This window comes from Lobosporangium transversale (genome assembly GCF_002105155.1).
Source record: "Lobosporangium transversale strain NRRL 3116 chromosome Unknown BCR41scaffold_37, whole genome shotgun sequence".
NCBI classification, from domain to species: domain Eukaryota; kingdom Fungi; phylum Mortierellomycota; class Mortierellomycetes; order Mortierellales; family Mortierellaceae; genus Lobosporangium; species Lobosporangium transversale.
The window spans coordinates 35,171-48,850 of record NW_019029015.1 but is presented as its reverse complement, the minus strand read 5'-3'; the positions used below and the strand labels follow the sequence as shown (position 1 = coordinate 48,850).

At 41.1% G+C, this 13,680-nt stretch overlaps 3 protein-coding genes across 3 annotated transcripts; 2 read left to right on the top strand and 1 right to left on the bottom strand.

The window, feature by feature from the left end:
- The first annotated feature begins 5,471 nt into the window (after window positions 1-5,471).
- Window positions 5,472-6,156, top strand: BCR41DRAFT_359244 (hypothetical protein). The gene has a single exon (XM_022025184.1). It carries the CDS (start codon window positions 5,531-5,533, stop codon window positions 5,981-5,983), a length of 453 nt encoding a protein of 150 aa, XP_021878392.1. The 5' UTR covers window positions 5,472-5,530; the 3' UTR covers window positions 5,984-6,156.
- A 997-nt stretch (window positions 6,157-7,153) lies between these two features.
- BCR41DRAFT_399143 (hypothetical protein) lies at window positions 7,154-10,321 on the top strand (the record flags this gene model as incomplete). The annotated part of the gene is made up of 3 exons (XM_022029028.1): window positions 7,154-7,174; window positions 7,284-8,897; window positions 9,050-10,321. 3 exons carry the CDS (start codon window positions 7,154-7,156, stop codon window positions 10,319-10,321), a joined length of 2,907 nt encoding a protein of 968 aa, XP_021878391.1.
- A 195-nt stretch (window positions 10,322-10,516) lies between these two features.
- BCR41DRAFT_424436 (hypothetical protein) lies at window positions 10,517-13,053 on the bottom strand. Its single transcript, XM_022030429.1, has 2 exons — window positions 12,680-13,053; window positions 10,517-12,588 (listed from the first exon to the last, which is right to left on the bottom strand). The coding sequence occupies exons 1-2, from the start codon at window positions 13,035-13,037 to the stop codon at window positions 10,592-10,594; spliced, it is 2,355 nt and encodes a 784-aa protein (XP_021878390.1). The 5' UTR covers window positions 13,038-13,053; the 3' UTR covers window positions 10,517-10,591.
- Window positions 13,054-13,680: the final 627 nt, after the last annotated feature.

Below are 13,680 nucleotides of genomic sequence, written 5' to 3'. Positions count from 1 at the left end.
ATCTTAAAAAACACACTAGAGAAATTTCAACTGAAATAGTACGATAAAAAAAACTAGCAGTAGAAACTAGTGGCAATAACGCGTCACACTAAGATGCGACAAATCTTTGACATGAGAACCCATACTGTCTTATAGATAGATACATAGTTACCTGGTACAAGTCCCTCTACCAGAAAATGAATAAATACTCCATGGGTGTGGTGTGTGGACCCACATCTTATTCTCACTTACTTTTTTTACTGTTTACAATCTATCTGAAAATATTTTTCAACGATGAAGGACAAGCAATTAACCTCCACGTATTGCCCTGAGCTTATCTAATAGAGATGGGATGCATGTGTGCTCTTTAGCATGTGCGCTGGCCGAAGGGATGTGGAAGGTGAAGTCCAAACAATACCAGGAGAAATCCTCTGATGCGCACCAATGCATGTTTGAACTGTGCCATTCTGCTCGACTACCGTGCGCTTTTCAGAGACTTCTGCGTAATCATTAACGAATAATAAAGCATGCCTTGCCTTCCGACAACAGAATCAGAATTATGTCGTTCTTCCTCCAGTTGCCCAAGGAATTCCTTGGAGGGATCGTACGGTGCATATGTTTAATGGTCGGGAGTATTTTGAGAGGCTACAAACAATAATAGAGATGACATTTGAGTGATACATTAGAATAATGTATTAGCTTACACTGCCAATTACTACTGGAACCATTAATAAAAGTCATAAACAATTCTTATGGGTATCCCCCTTTCGCATCGCCCGAGAAGAGAGACTGAGCGCCACGGAGACCAGAGTATGGCTTGGATCACTGTCCTCTGATTCACCAACACCCGACGTTGCCAGTATTTGTCACAAAATTCAAATACTTCATTTTGACCGTGCTCTGATGTTAATTCAATAACCAAGAGACCCTGAAATTCGCTTGATTACTTAAACCCAAACAGAATTACTTCACTGAACCTTTGGCTGACATAGCAAATTCATAGAGGACAACGCTCTGGAGCTCGGCAAGAATCGTAAATAAAATGCTAGTTTAGTATACCTAAAAGATGTATAAGAGATTGCCATGGCGTATCAAGACGTCTCAGAATGTTCGAAAAGGCCGTACAAAGTATCAGTAGTAAGCCTTGCTAAGCGAGAATGCACGCAAGCTACGATAAAGGCATTACATTGGCGATCATTTCTTGGTGGCAATTGTAGATTTCCATGAGAGCGTGATGAGTATACCGAAAGCATTCTTTGAGAGCAATGATTTGTCCTCGTTGATGGTTGAAGTATTGGCGCCACTGAACTAAGGGCCACGGCTTGAGGAAAATCCCAATGCTAGAATACTTAAATACATGAAATAAACATTAGCCGCATCATTGAAGCCAGTATCTTACATACTTCTGGAGGAATAGGCCTATATACAGGGCCCCTGTATATCTATAGCCGCTCCATATCTGAGAGTTGTTTATGTAATGCAACTATATACCTCAAGGCGAAACGACCTAACATCGTTCTAATTGAGTCACATAAATCAACTTCAATTCCACGAGTACTGTCGTCGACATCTGATAATAACCTCCTCGTTCAGACGCCTACCACAAAAATATCCTCTCGGCCGAAACGTCTAAGCACACGTCATTAAACATGGATAGTTATAAAAAAAAAAAAAAAAAAAAACAACAACTGATAGCTGTGAGCCATTATTAGATATACTCGATTGATTTGGTCATCGATATAGTCTGGGTATCAAAAAGTGTCTCAAATAAATGACTGGCTGATGGTAGCAAGCGTCAATAGCGTCGTTACTTTTCTGATCCTCCGATGTCTGATCACTCCCCTTGCAGGAAATACCCAGCGTACTAATTCATTCAACAATACTAATCATAATAAAGGCCGTAACACTACATACATTAACAAGCAGTATGGAGGTGTAAAATAATATGTCGATATTCATATTTTCTTTAACACAGTTTATTAGGCTGAGATTTACTGAACAACGTACGTACACCCTCATGCAACGACAAAATTCGTTGTCAGATGCTGCATGCTTTGCAGCAATGGGATGCACCCAATCCTTGGCCCATGAATCTTTGACTTGTAACGGATCAAGGGATAGCTCTAACCTACAGCAACATTGTCAACCATTTTTATTCATATATTCTTTAATCAATAAACGAACGATGATGGAGTCTATTTCATGACTGATTCGATAATTCATCCATGTCGTTTTTTTTATTCGACATCATTTGTACTCAAAGAGCCTCCTCAACTGTGCGACGCCACAGTAAGAAGTGTGAGCCTCCAAGTTGATGAGCATGTGTCCTCAGCCCTGCCCATCTCCCCACGTTTAAATGGACGAATTCTCCTTCGTTTGGTCCTGCGTCAAATCTCTAACCTTTGCATGTGCACCTTACAGCAATTGCTCTCGAAGTATATACTTGCAAACTTCTCTTTTTTTTTTTGATGATTATAAAAGATCGCCTTTTTGGGATTTTATATTAGATGTAGCAATTTTTCTAGCATATTCTATTTCTTACTCTTTTAATGTACAAAAAAAAGGTCTGATCGACTGAATAAATAGGAGTATCATCCCGAGTAGCATATGATGAGATCCTTGAAGCATATCCAAAAAAAAAAAAAAAAATAGGCCATACAGCTCTGAGAAATAGAGAAAGGTGTTTAGGATTAATATTTTTTTTTGGGGAGGGGGGGTCCCAGGAATTTTTGTTTTGTTTTTTGAGACGCGTCGTTTTTTCCTTTTTTTGAGATATACTCCTAGGCAATACTCCATCCAAGGCTTTCAAACTCGAAGGCCACCATGTATTGTGCTGAGCCTCTAGAGTTTTCTACGCACCTCTACAGCTCTTAGTCATGCATCAAACTGAACCTCACACAAAACAACAACCCTGAAGGATAAATATTGAAAACAAGTGCTTTCCCTCCGATGGCACAGCCTGCTCTTCTTTCCTGAACGTTTGCAGGGAGCATATATCCTGGATAGCATGTGAAGGATATCGAATTGTTTGTGGGCATGTTTACCAAGAAGACATAGTAGAACAATGATCATAGCCATTCTTTTTTGTTTAACTGTGAGATTACATTTATATTTGTCATGACTTACACTAGAAGCGTTGTTTATTTCGACTTGCTTAATATTTTCTGCTCATTGGTGCAACAACAGTAAATTTCCTATACACACCACGTAATCTTTTTTGTTTTGGTTTATTTTGTATTGTTCTCTCATATTCCATGTTTTTTTTTTTTTTTTTTTTTTTTTTTTTTAAAAAAAAAAAAAAAAAAAAGCTGTTGTCAGGGTGTCAGATTGGCTGTTATGCTCTCTAGTAATTGTATGTTTAGTCCTGTCTAAATACGTATAAAATGTTACAACGAAAAAAAATAAAATAAAGAAGCAACTAATAAATAAATAATTGTAAGCATATTTACAAGGAAACATCAGGTGCTTGTAAAAAAAAAAAAAAAAAAAGAACAAAACAGATGCTCTAATGAATGAACCCATTTGGGGATGGATATCCAAGGATGGGAATCCGTCACAAGAATAATAGAAAAAAAAAAAAAAGGATGTTTGTGCACTGTAACACAAACGTTATGAAGAACAGAGGGAATCCTTGCTCCTCCACAAGATCCTCCACTTTTTGCATGCTCATGCAATGTGGGAGAAGGCGAAAATATACCCAGCCAATAACAAACAAACAAACAAACAAACAAAAGCAAAAAAGACAGAGCCATATATTTTGGATAACATCGGTATAGAAGGACCCATGAATAAACAGAAAGAGAGAGGGCATTGGTGCGTACTCAAAGTTTCAGTGAAGCGCCGTCGATTTCATTACTAACTCCATTAATAACTCTAACCCAATGTATTCTGTACATGTAACCCTTTTTTCATATTTTAATCGTCTCCACTGGGTTTGACTATAGCCCATACGATAAGAGTTTGCTTTTACTACAGTACTTTTGATTGATAGTGGAAACAATAATAATAAGAAACCTCATAACTCGCTTGTATTAGAAAAGAGAGGATGGGAAGCGCATACATTACAATCGACCTTCACTAGGTGTGTGGAGGAGTTATAGTTTACTCACAAGTTTTGAAGGCAAAAAAAAGAGAGCAATGAGCATTCCTGATTTTCGGGCGTTTTTTGTTGACATGTTCCCGCTTCCTTATGGCCATCGTGCATACCTGCTTACGCGAATGTGTTTATGTTCTTGAAAGAGGGTTTCATCACAATGGCCTTCGCCTTTTACTTTCTCCTTCGCCAACAGTAGACAATTTTATTACAGAAAGTCCCCAAAGCGCGTTCATTTTTCGTCTCAACTTTAATTTCTTCTCTCCCTTTCTTTACATATACAAAGCAACATAACACAACCACAAGTTAATATAGCACAACATGACATACGCAAACACAAAAAAACATTTACTGACAAGAGCAATTCCTTCAAAATCGTATGACAAACTATGTCTCAGCGGCATTTCCTACACCCCTCCTTTGGCCCTGCTGATGTTGTGGGAAACAAGAAAACATAGCAGCACATCCATCCTAGGGTGCACCTCGGATATTCGCGCGTCATCACCAATGTTCTTTTGTTTTTCAGACATTCTGTTTTCATTCCATTGCGATCTAGGCCCTGAAAGACGATAACTCATTTGTAATCCATTAACCAAAAGTCTTGTTTCCTTCTGCCACTCTCCTGACTCGTTGTTGATGTTGGTGCTTTTTTTTTTTTATTTTTTTTATTTTTATTTTTATTTTTATTTTTATTTTTATTTTTATTTATTATTTTATTTCTGTGGAGAGTAGACTTCATTTTCTTCCATTCAAACTCATGTAAAGAGTAGATTATAGCCATGTCATTCGAGTCTTTTATACTAATCCAGACCATCTCAAGGGTGAAGTCTTCACTATGTGAAGAGGACTAAATCTTCTAATAGAATGTCTTTCAGGCTAGCATACTTCATTACACACGCGTCTCAGTCTCACTTCTTTCATCCCATTCTTTTGTCTTCCAATTCTTATCAAATGGATACAGGTGAGCACGAACTTTGTTAGGTCTCAATCAGGCCGAACCGTAGAACTGTAAGCGTAGATGTTTGTACGTGTTGCAGCGTTTTTGTTTAATGGATGTAAGAATCGTTGCATGCTTGTCCGTCTATTGAAGACTGACGCCACATGTCGCTGTTTGTTTTTTTATTATTGTTTTCTTTAATTGTTTGTTTGTGTTCCTGTACCTTGTACTATACCGTGTATAGAGGATATGTGCACACACTCTATCCTGCGCCCATTATACCTATAACACAAGCACATGTAAGGACAATTATTTTGTGTGCCACCAACCTGTACAATTCACAACAACTACCTCTAGCGCATGAGCGCATTAGTAGAACTTCATTCTCAACGGCTCCTTCTTATTCCTGATTTCGTATAAAAGCAGATCACTTTCATCCCCTTTTTTGTTCTTCACTCCTCAACTCTCCAATCCAAGCAATCTCAACAACAACCACTCCAACAAAAAAAAAACCTTTCAACATGAAGTTCATCTCTGCCGTCTCTGCCCTCCTCCTCGCCGCTGTTGCCTCGGCTCAGTCGCCCCAATTCACCAACTGCGCTACTGGTGCCACTGACATGACCGTCTCTAGCCTTGTCCTCAACCCTTACCCTCTCTGCGTTGGTAAGGAGGTTTGCGCCACCGTTACCGGATCCCTCTCTGCCCCTGTTACCCAGGGTGCCAAGTTGAACATCGTTGGCAAGTACCTCAACCGCATCGTCTACACCGATGCTCACGACCTCTGCACTGTCTTGGCTGCCAATGGCACCCCTTGCCCCGTTGCCACCAGCGTTACCTCGGTCAAGGCCTGCATCTTGGTAAAGTCCACTGCCCCCACTGGTATCCCCGTCGTCCTCCAGGTCTCCGCTACCAACGGCAACGGTCACGTCCTCTTCTGCCAGCAAGCCACCGTCACCGCCCAGAACTGCCCTTAAATTCAAGGCCGCAGGACCTCGGCTTAGTTTTTTTTTCTCACTCTCTCATCTCTCGTATATATCAAAAGTTATCACTTAGTTCCGCCCAATCCCTTTTAAGAGCCTAATGATTTGGGCTCAATCCCCTTGTTGATTAATCAACAGAGTTTTTTCATAGTCATGAGAAAAAAAACGTATAATAAAAAAAAGAAAATTTTGATTAACATTTTTACGTTTACATCCAGTCAACTGTTGGTGCTACATGTGCTCTTACAGTAAGGAAAATTTCCTTGTTTAATAATAATAATAATAATAATAATAATAATAATAATAATAATAGTTTTAGAACAACCTTTTTTTTTTTTTTTTTTCCTTTCTTTTTTTCTTTTTTTAACACATACACATAAATTCAACTTGATCAACTTTTCTTCTTTTGCTTTTATAAGCTTATAACGACCGTTTATAAGTGATAAATAGTACATGTGCCCGTTGTTTGTGTCTTTACTTTATTTTTTTTTATTTTTTATTTTTTTTTTATTTTTTTTTTATTTAAAAAAAACGCGTCTACTAATTTTTTAAAATTACTGTGCTTTAGAGATACTTTTTTTTCAAAACAAAAACAAAGAGTAAGAAAAAGAAAAAGAAAAAAAACACAAAACAAAAAAGCAAAGAACAATAGCAAAAAAGAAAAAAGATGAAAACATTGCTTCTCATCATCTTAAACTGACAAACATAAGATCTTTCGAACGAACACCATTCAAGTTTTGCCCTTATCCTTCCATTATTTGTTGTGTCGACTTTTTTTTTTTTTAGTACCCAAAGTCCTCTAAAGTAGAAGAACATTCGGTACAATACATCAACATGTACTTTTGCACAGTTTATAGGAGCCGTGCATTTGTTCAAATAGGTCTGTTTGCTTTATGCAATCTATTGACAACGACGAAACTGAAACAGGAAGGACAAACTACATTATATATCAGCATAAATGTTTTTAATATTTGTTTCTAAAAGGAGGCTGTGCCTAAACGACAGTGTCCCCTCTTTTTTTATCAGATGCGCATTGACTGTTGAATAAAATTTTTTAGTATTTAGTATTTGCTATTTACTAAAGTTCGTAAAAAATTTATTTTCTTTACATCGTACCAATGGAATGATCTCGACTTCAACAACACATCAACTTCAAGTAACTCAATGGCAGATTCTCCAACTGAGGTGCGTCTAAGTTGAATAATAGAAAGTTGTTCTGTATTATATTGAAGCTATGAGACTATATTGACTATAAACGTAAATACACTGGACATATTTCCTATTGGTTACAAAGAAACCTAGTCAGGCTGCATCCTCTCTGGCACCTGGAGGAATGGGAAGAGAAGAAGAAGGAGGGGGAGGAAGAGTAGCGGATTCGACGCAGGAACTGCAGCCTATCATCATGGACACAATCAATAAGCTCTCATGTACTCTTTCATTTGAGCAAATATCAAGCATAGAGGAGACCTTACAACATATCAAGTGGCATAAGCAGCGACATCAACAACATTCACCATATCAACAGCAGCAGCAGCAGCAACAACAAAGTCAATTGCAGCTCCCTCCGCAGCAGCTACAAGATTATGATACTTCTATCCAACCGGAGCCTTCCGGTTCTGCACAGGCGTCTCAGCAATCACTTCTTGTTTCATCATCACAGCAACTACAGCGACAACGACCGCCATCTCTACCACGCACGACCATGCCTGCTATGCGTCACTTTATGTCTGTCATGACTTCTGCTTCAGAAGAGGCTGTCACATTGCTACCTACTGCGCCCTTAATCAAACTGGCTGAGGATGGAGTACCCTGGCTCACATTCGCCTACAACACGAGAACTTCTCGAACTTTGTGCAAAATTCGTGCTGACATTGATTCCATTCAGGATATTACCGTCATGGATACTCCTGCGGACTTTCGATCCCTCAACTGTATTTATGTAAACGCAAATGGGCCTGAGAATTGTTATAAAGGTGCAAAGGCCCGCCGAGATTTTGAGCGTGAATGTAACGAGCAAGGGTGGAAACTGGCATATCTGAATCCACAAGTGTTGGCTGGCAAAAAAGGTCTTTTACAACAAGCCGTAAATAGCTTGCGGAATGCGACTGTGAAACAGAGGTCTCGAAGGGCCCGTAGGCGTGAGAAGAACCTTCGACTGGCAATGGATACAATCATAGCCTCGCAAGGAAGCCTTCCGAACCAGTACCAATATCAGCATCAATATCAGCACCAGGAAAAAACATGGAAACAGGCGTCAGAGCAAGGTCTAGACTTGGCGCAGGGGCTTGCAAGGGTTGGTCCGCAGCGGGAGCAGCCCCAATCCTCTCCAGAATTTCATCCGCCTTCAGCAGCACAACGCGCTCTGCAATGGCGGCCACTCTTGGTACCGTCTCTGCTACCTCAGGAGGAACGGCAGGTTACTATGGATACCACTTCAAGAAGCGACACGGCGGAGGAACCTTCCTCATTACTGCCTTCACCAAAGACCATCCTTGTTTCGCCAACACTTCCACAACAAAACCTTCCTAATCTCGGATATTTCAAGCATGTGCCTCCATACACTGTCACCACCGCAGATCTAGATTACTATCTGGAATTTGATGGGTTTTTTGATGGCCGATTTCAAAAAGTCCATGTCCTGCATTATGGGATTGAACAGGTCCAAGTAGACGAACTGTCTTTGGAATTCAAAAGAGCCAACGCTGTATTCCCTCGGTCATTTTCAGATGATAGTCAAAAATCTGGGAACACTAGGAAGAATAGACGTAATAATAATAACAAAGATGAGAATGAAGACGAAGATGAAAACGAGAATGATAATGGCGGCTTGTCTGGATCGCAACAGTGGAAAGTGTCCAATGCTAGACAAGCAGAAGAATCTTATTTAAACGAGCTTGGCTGGAAGCTGGTAAGAAAGACATTTTAAAAAAAAAAAAAAAAAAAATTGAACTATGACTGTACGGCCGGTAAGATTTAGTAAAAAGAAGCTCCACTCATGAGTTGATTTTGTTACTTTCGTTATCTCTGGTTTGCTGTTATCATTAATTGGAACCTCCCAAGTGCTCTCTTAATCAAGCTGTCCTAGGCGGGAGACGTTTACTACTCCAGCAGGCGTTAAACGCTTATCGACGTCGATTCCTTCATGCAACCTGTCATCCACGTGCAAGGGTCGCGCCTACTCTCTTATCAAGATGGACAATAGCGCCTTCATCATCATCTTCATTATCACCATTACTCTCTCGGCTCCGAGCATCGCAACTTTCTACAACACGGACCTTTGATGATCACAATGCTTTTACCCGCTATAGATTAAAGGCGTCTCGACCTTTGCAGCAATATATACCGGACCGTCGCGTTCGGCTCAAGGGCTACAGCGATAAAAAATATATAACGGTCGCCAAGGCAAGGCCGAAGTTTGTCTCTCCCAAATATGGAATGGATTGCAATAGCTTTAAACGCAAGAACTTAACGGACATCAAAACCAATGGTAATCTAGGAGACGAAGAAGGAGATGGAGACGGCTATGGTAGCGAGATCGAAGATGAGACAAACTTTTACCATGATAATGATGATGATGAAGATGAGGACAATATTGGTGGAGGCAGCGACGGTAGTGACGGGGATAACTCTCATTCTCAAATGTCATTACTGACATTCACGGGAAATATTCGCACCTACAATCTGGGTTCCGGTTCCGGATCTGCTAGAAGTCGACCTCGTATCAATACCTCCAATACTAAACTGAAAAGCTTCAGCTGTACTCACTCACCTTTGCAAAGATCCAGTGAAAGACATCATTATAATAAAATTGAGGTCGCTTCCTCGATGAGTCGGCCATCCCGCAGATCGCATCGTCAAGAGCATCAGGAGGATACATTTAGGCCTCGAAAGAAGGTGAGACGTAATGATTTTAATGAGCTTAGAGCCTCTCAAGACAACGATAGTGGTGAGAGGCCTTCCAAAGACCCGTCAGGGACAGATGCTGCTCGGACACAGATCGGGGAAGTTGAAAACGATAATATTAGTGGCAATGATGATGATGAGGAAGATAATTGGTGGATGTCGCGGCTTCAAAATAGCTCCTATCCTGAGGATCACAACTTTGTGAGCATGACGACCGAGGAACTTATCGATGCTCTGACAACGGGATATAGTAACGAAGTAGAGGACGAGGAGGATGAAGAGGGAGAAGAGAGAGAGGAGGAAGAGGAGGAAGAGGAGGAAGAGGAGGAAGAGGAGGAAGAGGAGGAAGAGGAGGAAGAGCAGGAAGAGGAGGAAGAGGAGGAGGAGGAGGAGGAGGAAGAAAAAGTCAGCGAGACTGATTATGAATGATAAACACACCATGTGGTCACTTGGGAAATAAACTTTTAACCTTTTCGCCAGGAACCAAGAGTAGGCCAGTGTATCTGCCAACATTTTGTGATTTATCCCATCACTGGTAGGGCTATACACTACATCATACACCAGTTAAGTTTTACATTGGCGGAAATTACTGCCTACATGCCATTTCCACTCATTGAACTTGGCCTTTTTTTATTTACATTGGCATCTGCGTGCGCGTATCGATTATATAGATATTGTAATATACTATACTCATTCACATTATGCTCTTGACCTTTCTTCAGGTTGGATAGAAAGAGTCCAGATGTAGTCAATTATTTTGTCCAACGCCTCCTTCTGAGTGGCCAGAATCGTCTCACGAGGCACTTTAGGAGGCTCCCACGGTCTCTTTTGCTCATATGGTGCAGGACGCCCAGGGAGCTGAGGAAGAATCGGACGAGGCAGTGAGAAGTCGGCTGAAGGAAGGAGGTAACCAGGACCATCTGGATCTGTAGCAGCAGAAGCAGGAGATACCTGTAATGGCCTCAGTGTAAGTTCATTAGTCTGCGCGCAAACCTCAGACATCTTTGCTTCCTCCTTCTCATCCGTCAACATTCCTTTCGCTAGAGGGCTGCCCTGTATCAATGTAGTTGATTCTTGTGCGGCGTTCACAAGTAACCTCTGCAGCTGTTTGGATTGTGTATTAGCACTTACTGCTTCAATATGAGGAACAGAAGGCCGGTCCACATCCATTTCAGTAGTGAAGGTCCAAGTACCGTCAGGGGATGAAGGAATACTAGTAGCTGCGGATATGGCTATGGCTGGAGGAGGCCTGCTTGTGCCTAGCGAATCATTACACATGGTGGATACCACAGGACTTACCATCATCGTACGTGTCCGACTCTCTAGACGTGTCGCCTCTGTTGGTCCTAAAACACGCGCGCCATGGCGACCAAGCATTTTCCTGGCCTTTTTAGCATTCATTCCTGTCCCAGCAGCAATATTGATCAATGTTAAAAAACTCTGTCTCGTTATGTTGGCTTGTGATATCGCGTTCAAATTGATCATGGACTGATCTACTGGTGTAGTAGTGGCCATGAGCTCAGATAGCTTTTCAGAAAGGTAAAGATGAGGGTACCACACAGGTAGATAGCTTTGGAAATCTTGTAGAGGAACACCTGGATCAAGTATAGACGGAGTAAGCTCTCCAAATAGGGCGGATGTGCTAACCAGGCGTGCATAATTTTTATCTGTAACGGCAAGGACAATCATAGGACTGAGAGGAGATATTGGTATCAATGACCCAAGATCACTGATAAAAACTTCTTTTTCGCTTCTTGGGCATGAAAGACCATGGGTTTCTGCGATCTGTTCAAAATAACTCCATTTTAGGCGATAGTATCTGACCGTCTTCAAAACCCTAATTTCCAAAATATCAGCAAACGAATAATGGTCTAGTGGATTCGGCTCAATGTCGCTACCTTTCCCGCGACCAAAAAGTCTCTTGTACTCTGTGAAAAATATATTTGCCGTCATGAATGCAAAATCTCGGCTCAAGACATGCACTATTGCTCGGAAGATAGCTTCTCCAGCAGCTCTGTTTGCCACCTTGTTATCTTTCAAGATAGGAATATCTCCCACCATAGTGATCGCGAATTGGATCGATAAGTATTTGTTGTAATTGTCTTTTGGTGTTGGTCGCGAAAGATCTGCTGCAGCGAGTGACGCGTATAGCTGTTTACGAGCCTTTCTACTCATTTTAGTAGTATCTGTCGACTCTGCCATCTCTTTCAAGTCTTCTATCGTAGGCTGCGACGTTGACAGTGGCATACTGGGCGATCGTGATTCTTGCGATTCTTGTGGCTCTTGTGATTGGGGCGAAGAATATGAAGAAGGAAGAGCCTGAAGTGAGGGTGATACTGATAATGGTGAGGCTTGTGGTGAAGATAGAGTCCATGGTGAAGCTGAGCCCTCTGGCGCAATTTGCCAATGAAGCACTTTTCCGCCTTTTGGGATGAGTGGATATAAGCTACTCGGATTAGATGGCATTACATAAGATAACGCCTTTTTTTTATCTGCAGGTTTTGGAGCTACAGATGACGCTGGTTGTTCTGTAGCCATCGATGATGATTGCTCCTTTGGTTCCTTCTTACGTAATAATGTCGCTAGTGGTGGAATATCTATAGACACTGACATTTTTGATGGTGTGGGGCTCGGATGTAACATAACAGGCTGGGATGATATCCGAATCTGTGGACTGGGAGAGGGATGAATGATGTCTAAACAGGTTTTAATATAAATATCAATGATGTTAATGAGTCTATGAATGCTCTGCCTTTAAATGTTTGTAAGATAATAGCGCATTCTTACCCTGTAGATCTCCATTTTGCGTCAATGGTCGTTGAGATACGAACAGCGATTCTCCAATTCTTGGCCGCATTTGAGGCATCGTGTGTGGCGGAAACACTGGGCTAGGCATAGAAAAGGCTGCAGAGCCTGAAGTAGAGCAACTCAGTAATGAAGGCGAGGGTAATGGCAGCGGGGCATGCTGGGTGGGTGTTGATGAATCAGAATAGTGATGTTTCGAGTCAAAGCTGCTATTATTCTCCAGTGATGTCAAGGCACTCGATGTTTTGACAGAAGCATTGCGCCTAGGAATGTCCCTTGGTCTCTCGGGAAATGCATGAGTAGATGCTTGATTGCGCTTCTTCGATTTGGATTTAGCCATTACAGCTGAAGGAGACTAAAAAGAAAAAGGTGAAAGATTTGAATAAACGGAAATTTTGTTTTTATATGGAAATTATAAAACACGTGGAATGGTGGCCTATTTGATGTGATTATGACAAAAAAATGGAGCGGAACCAACAAAAGTATATGTATATTAACAAGTCATCTTTATGGCAGGTGGCTAATGACGAGGCGTTCCCCATAGAGCTCAGAAGCTCACCCACCAGATGGCACCGCCACTATTATATCAGTAATAATAACTTCATTGGCGATGGAGGCGACGGCAGCAGAAGGAGATCCGAACAACAAGCGTCCCTTTCTCTCCCCAACTCTTTGGAACACGGTTATTACCACGTGATATTAATAATAATAATAAAAAAAAAAAAAGAAAAGTCCATTCTCCCATCGCTCATTCCTCATCCTCCTTCTCCTGATCCGCCTTCGGTTTCATTGCAAAGAAGCCTCGTAGCTAGTCTGGCCTTTCCCTTTGAAAGAGAGTGGAATAGAAAAGACATAGGAAGAGAAACTACATACAAAGACTGTGATGATTCCATACTATTCTCTTTCTCTTTTACCAGTCCAGTTCTTCAATTTACCCCCTAATCAAAATCTTTTGCATCTTTCCAACAATGGCACCAACAGCA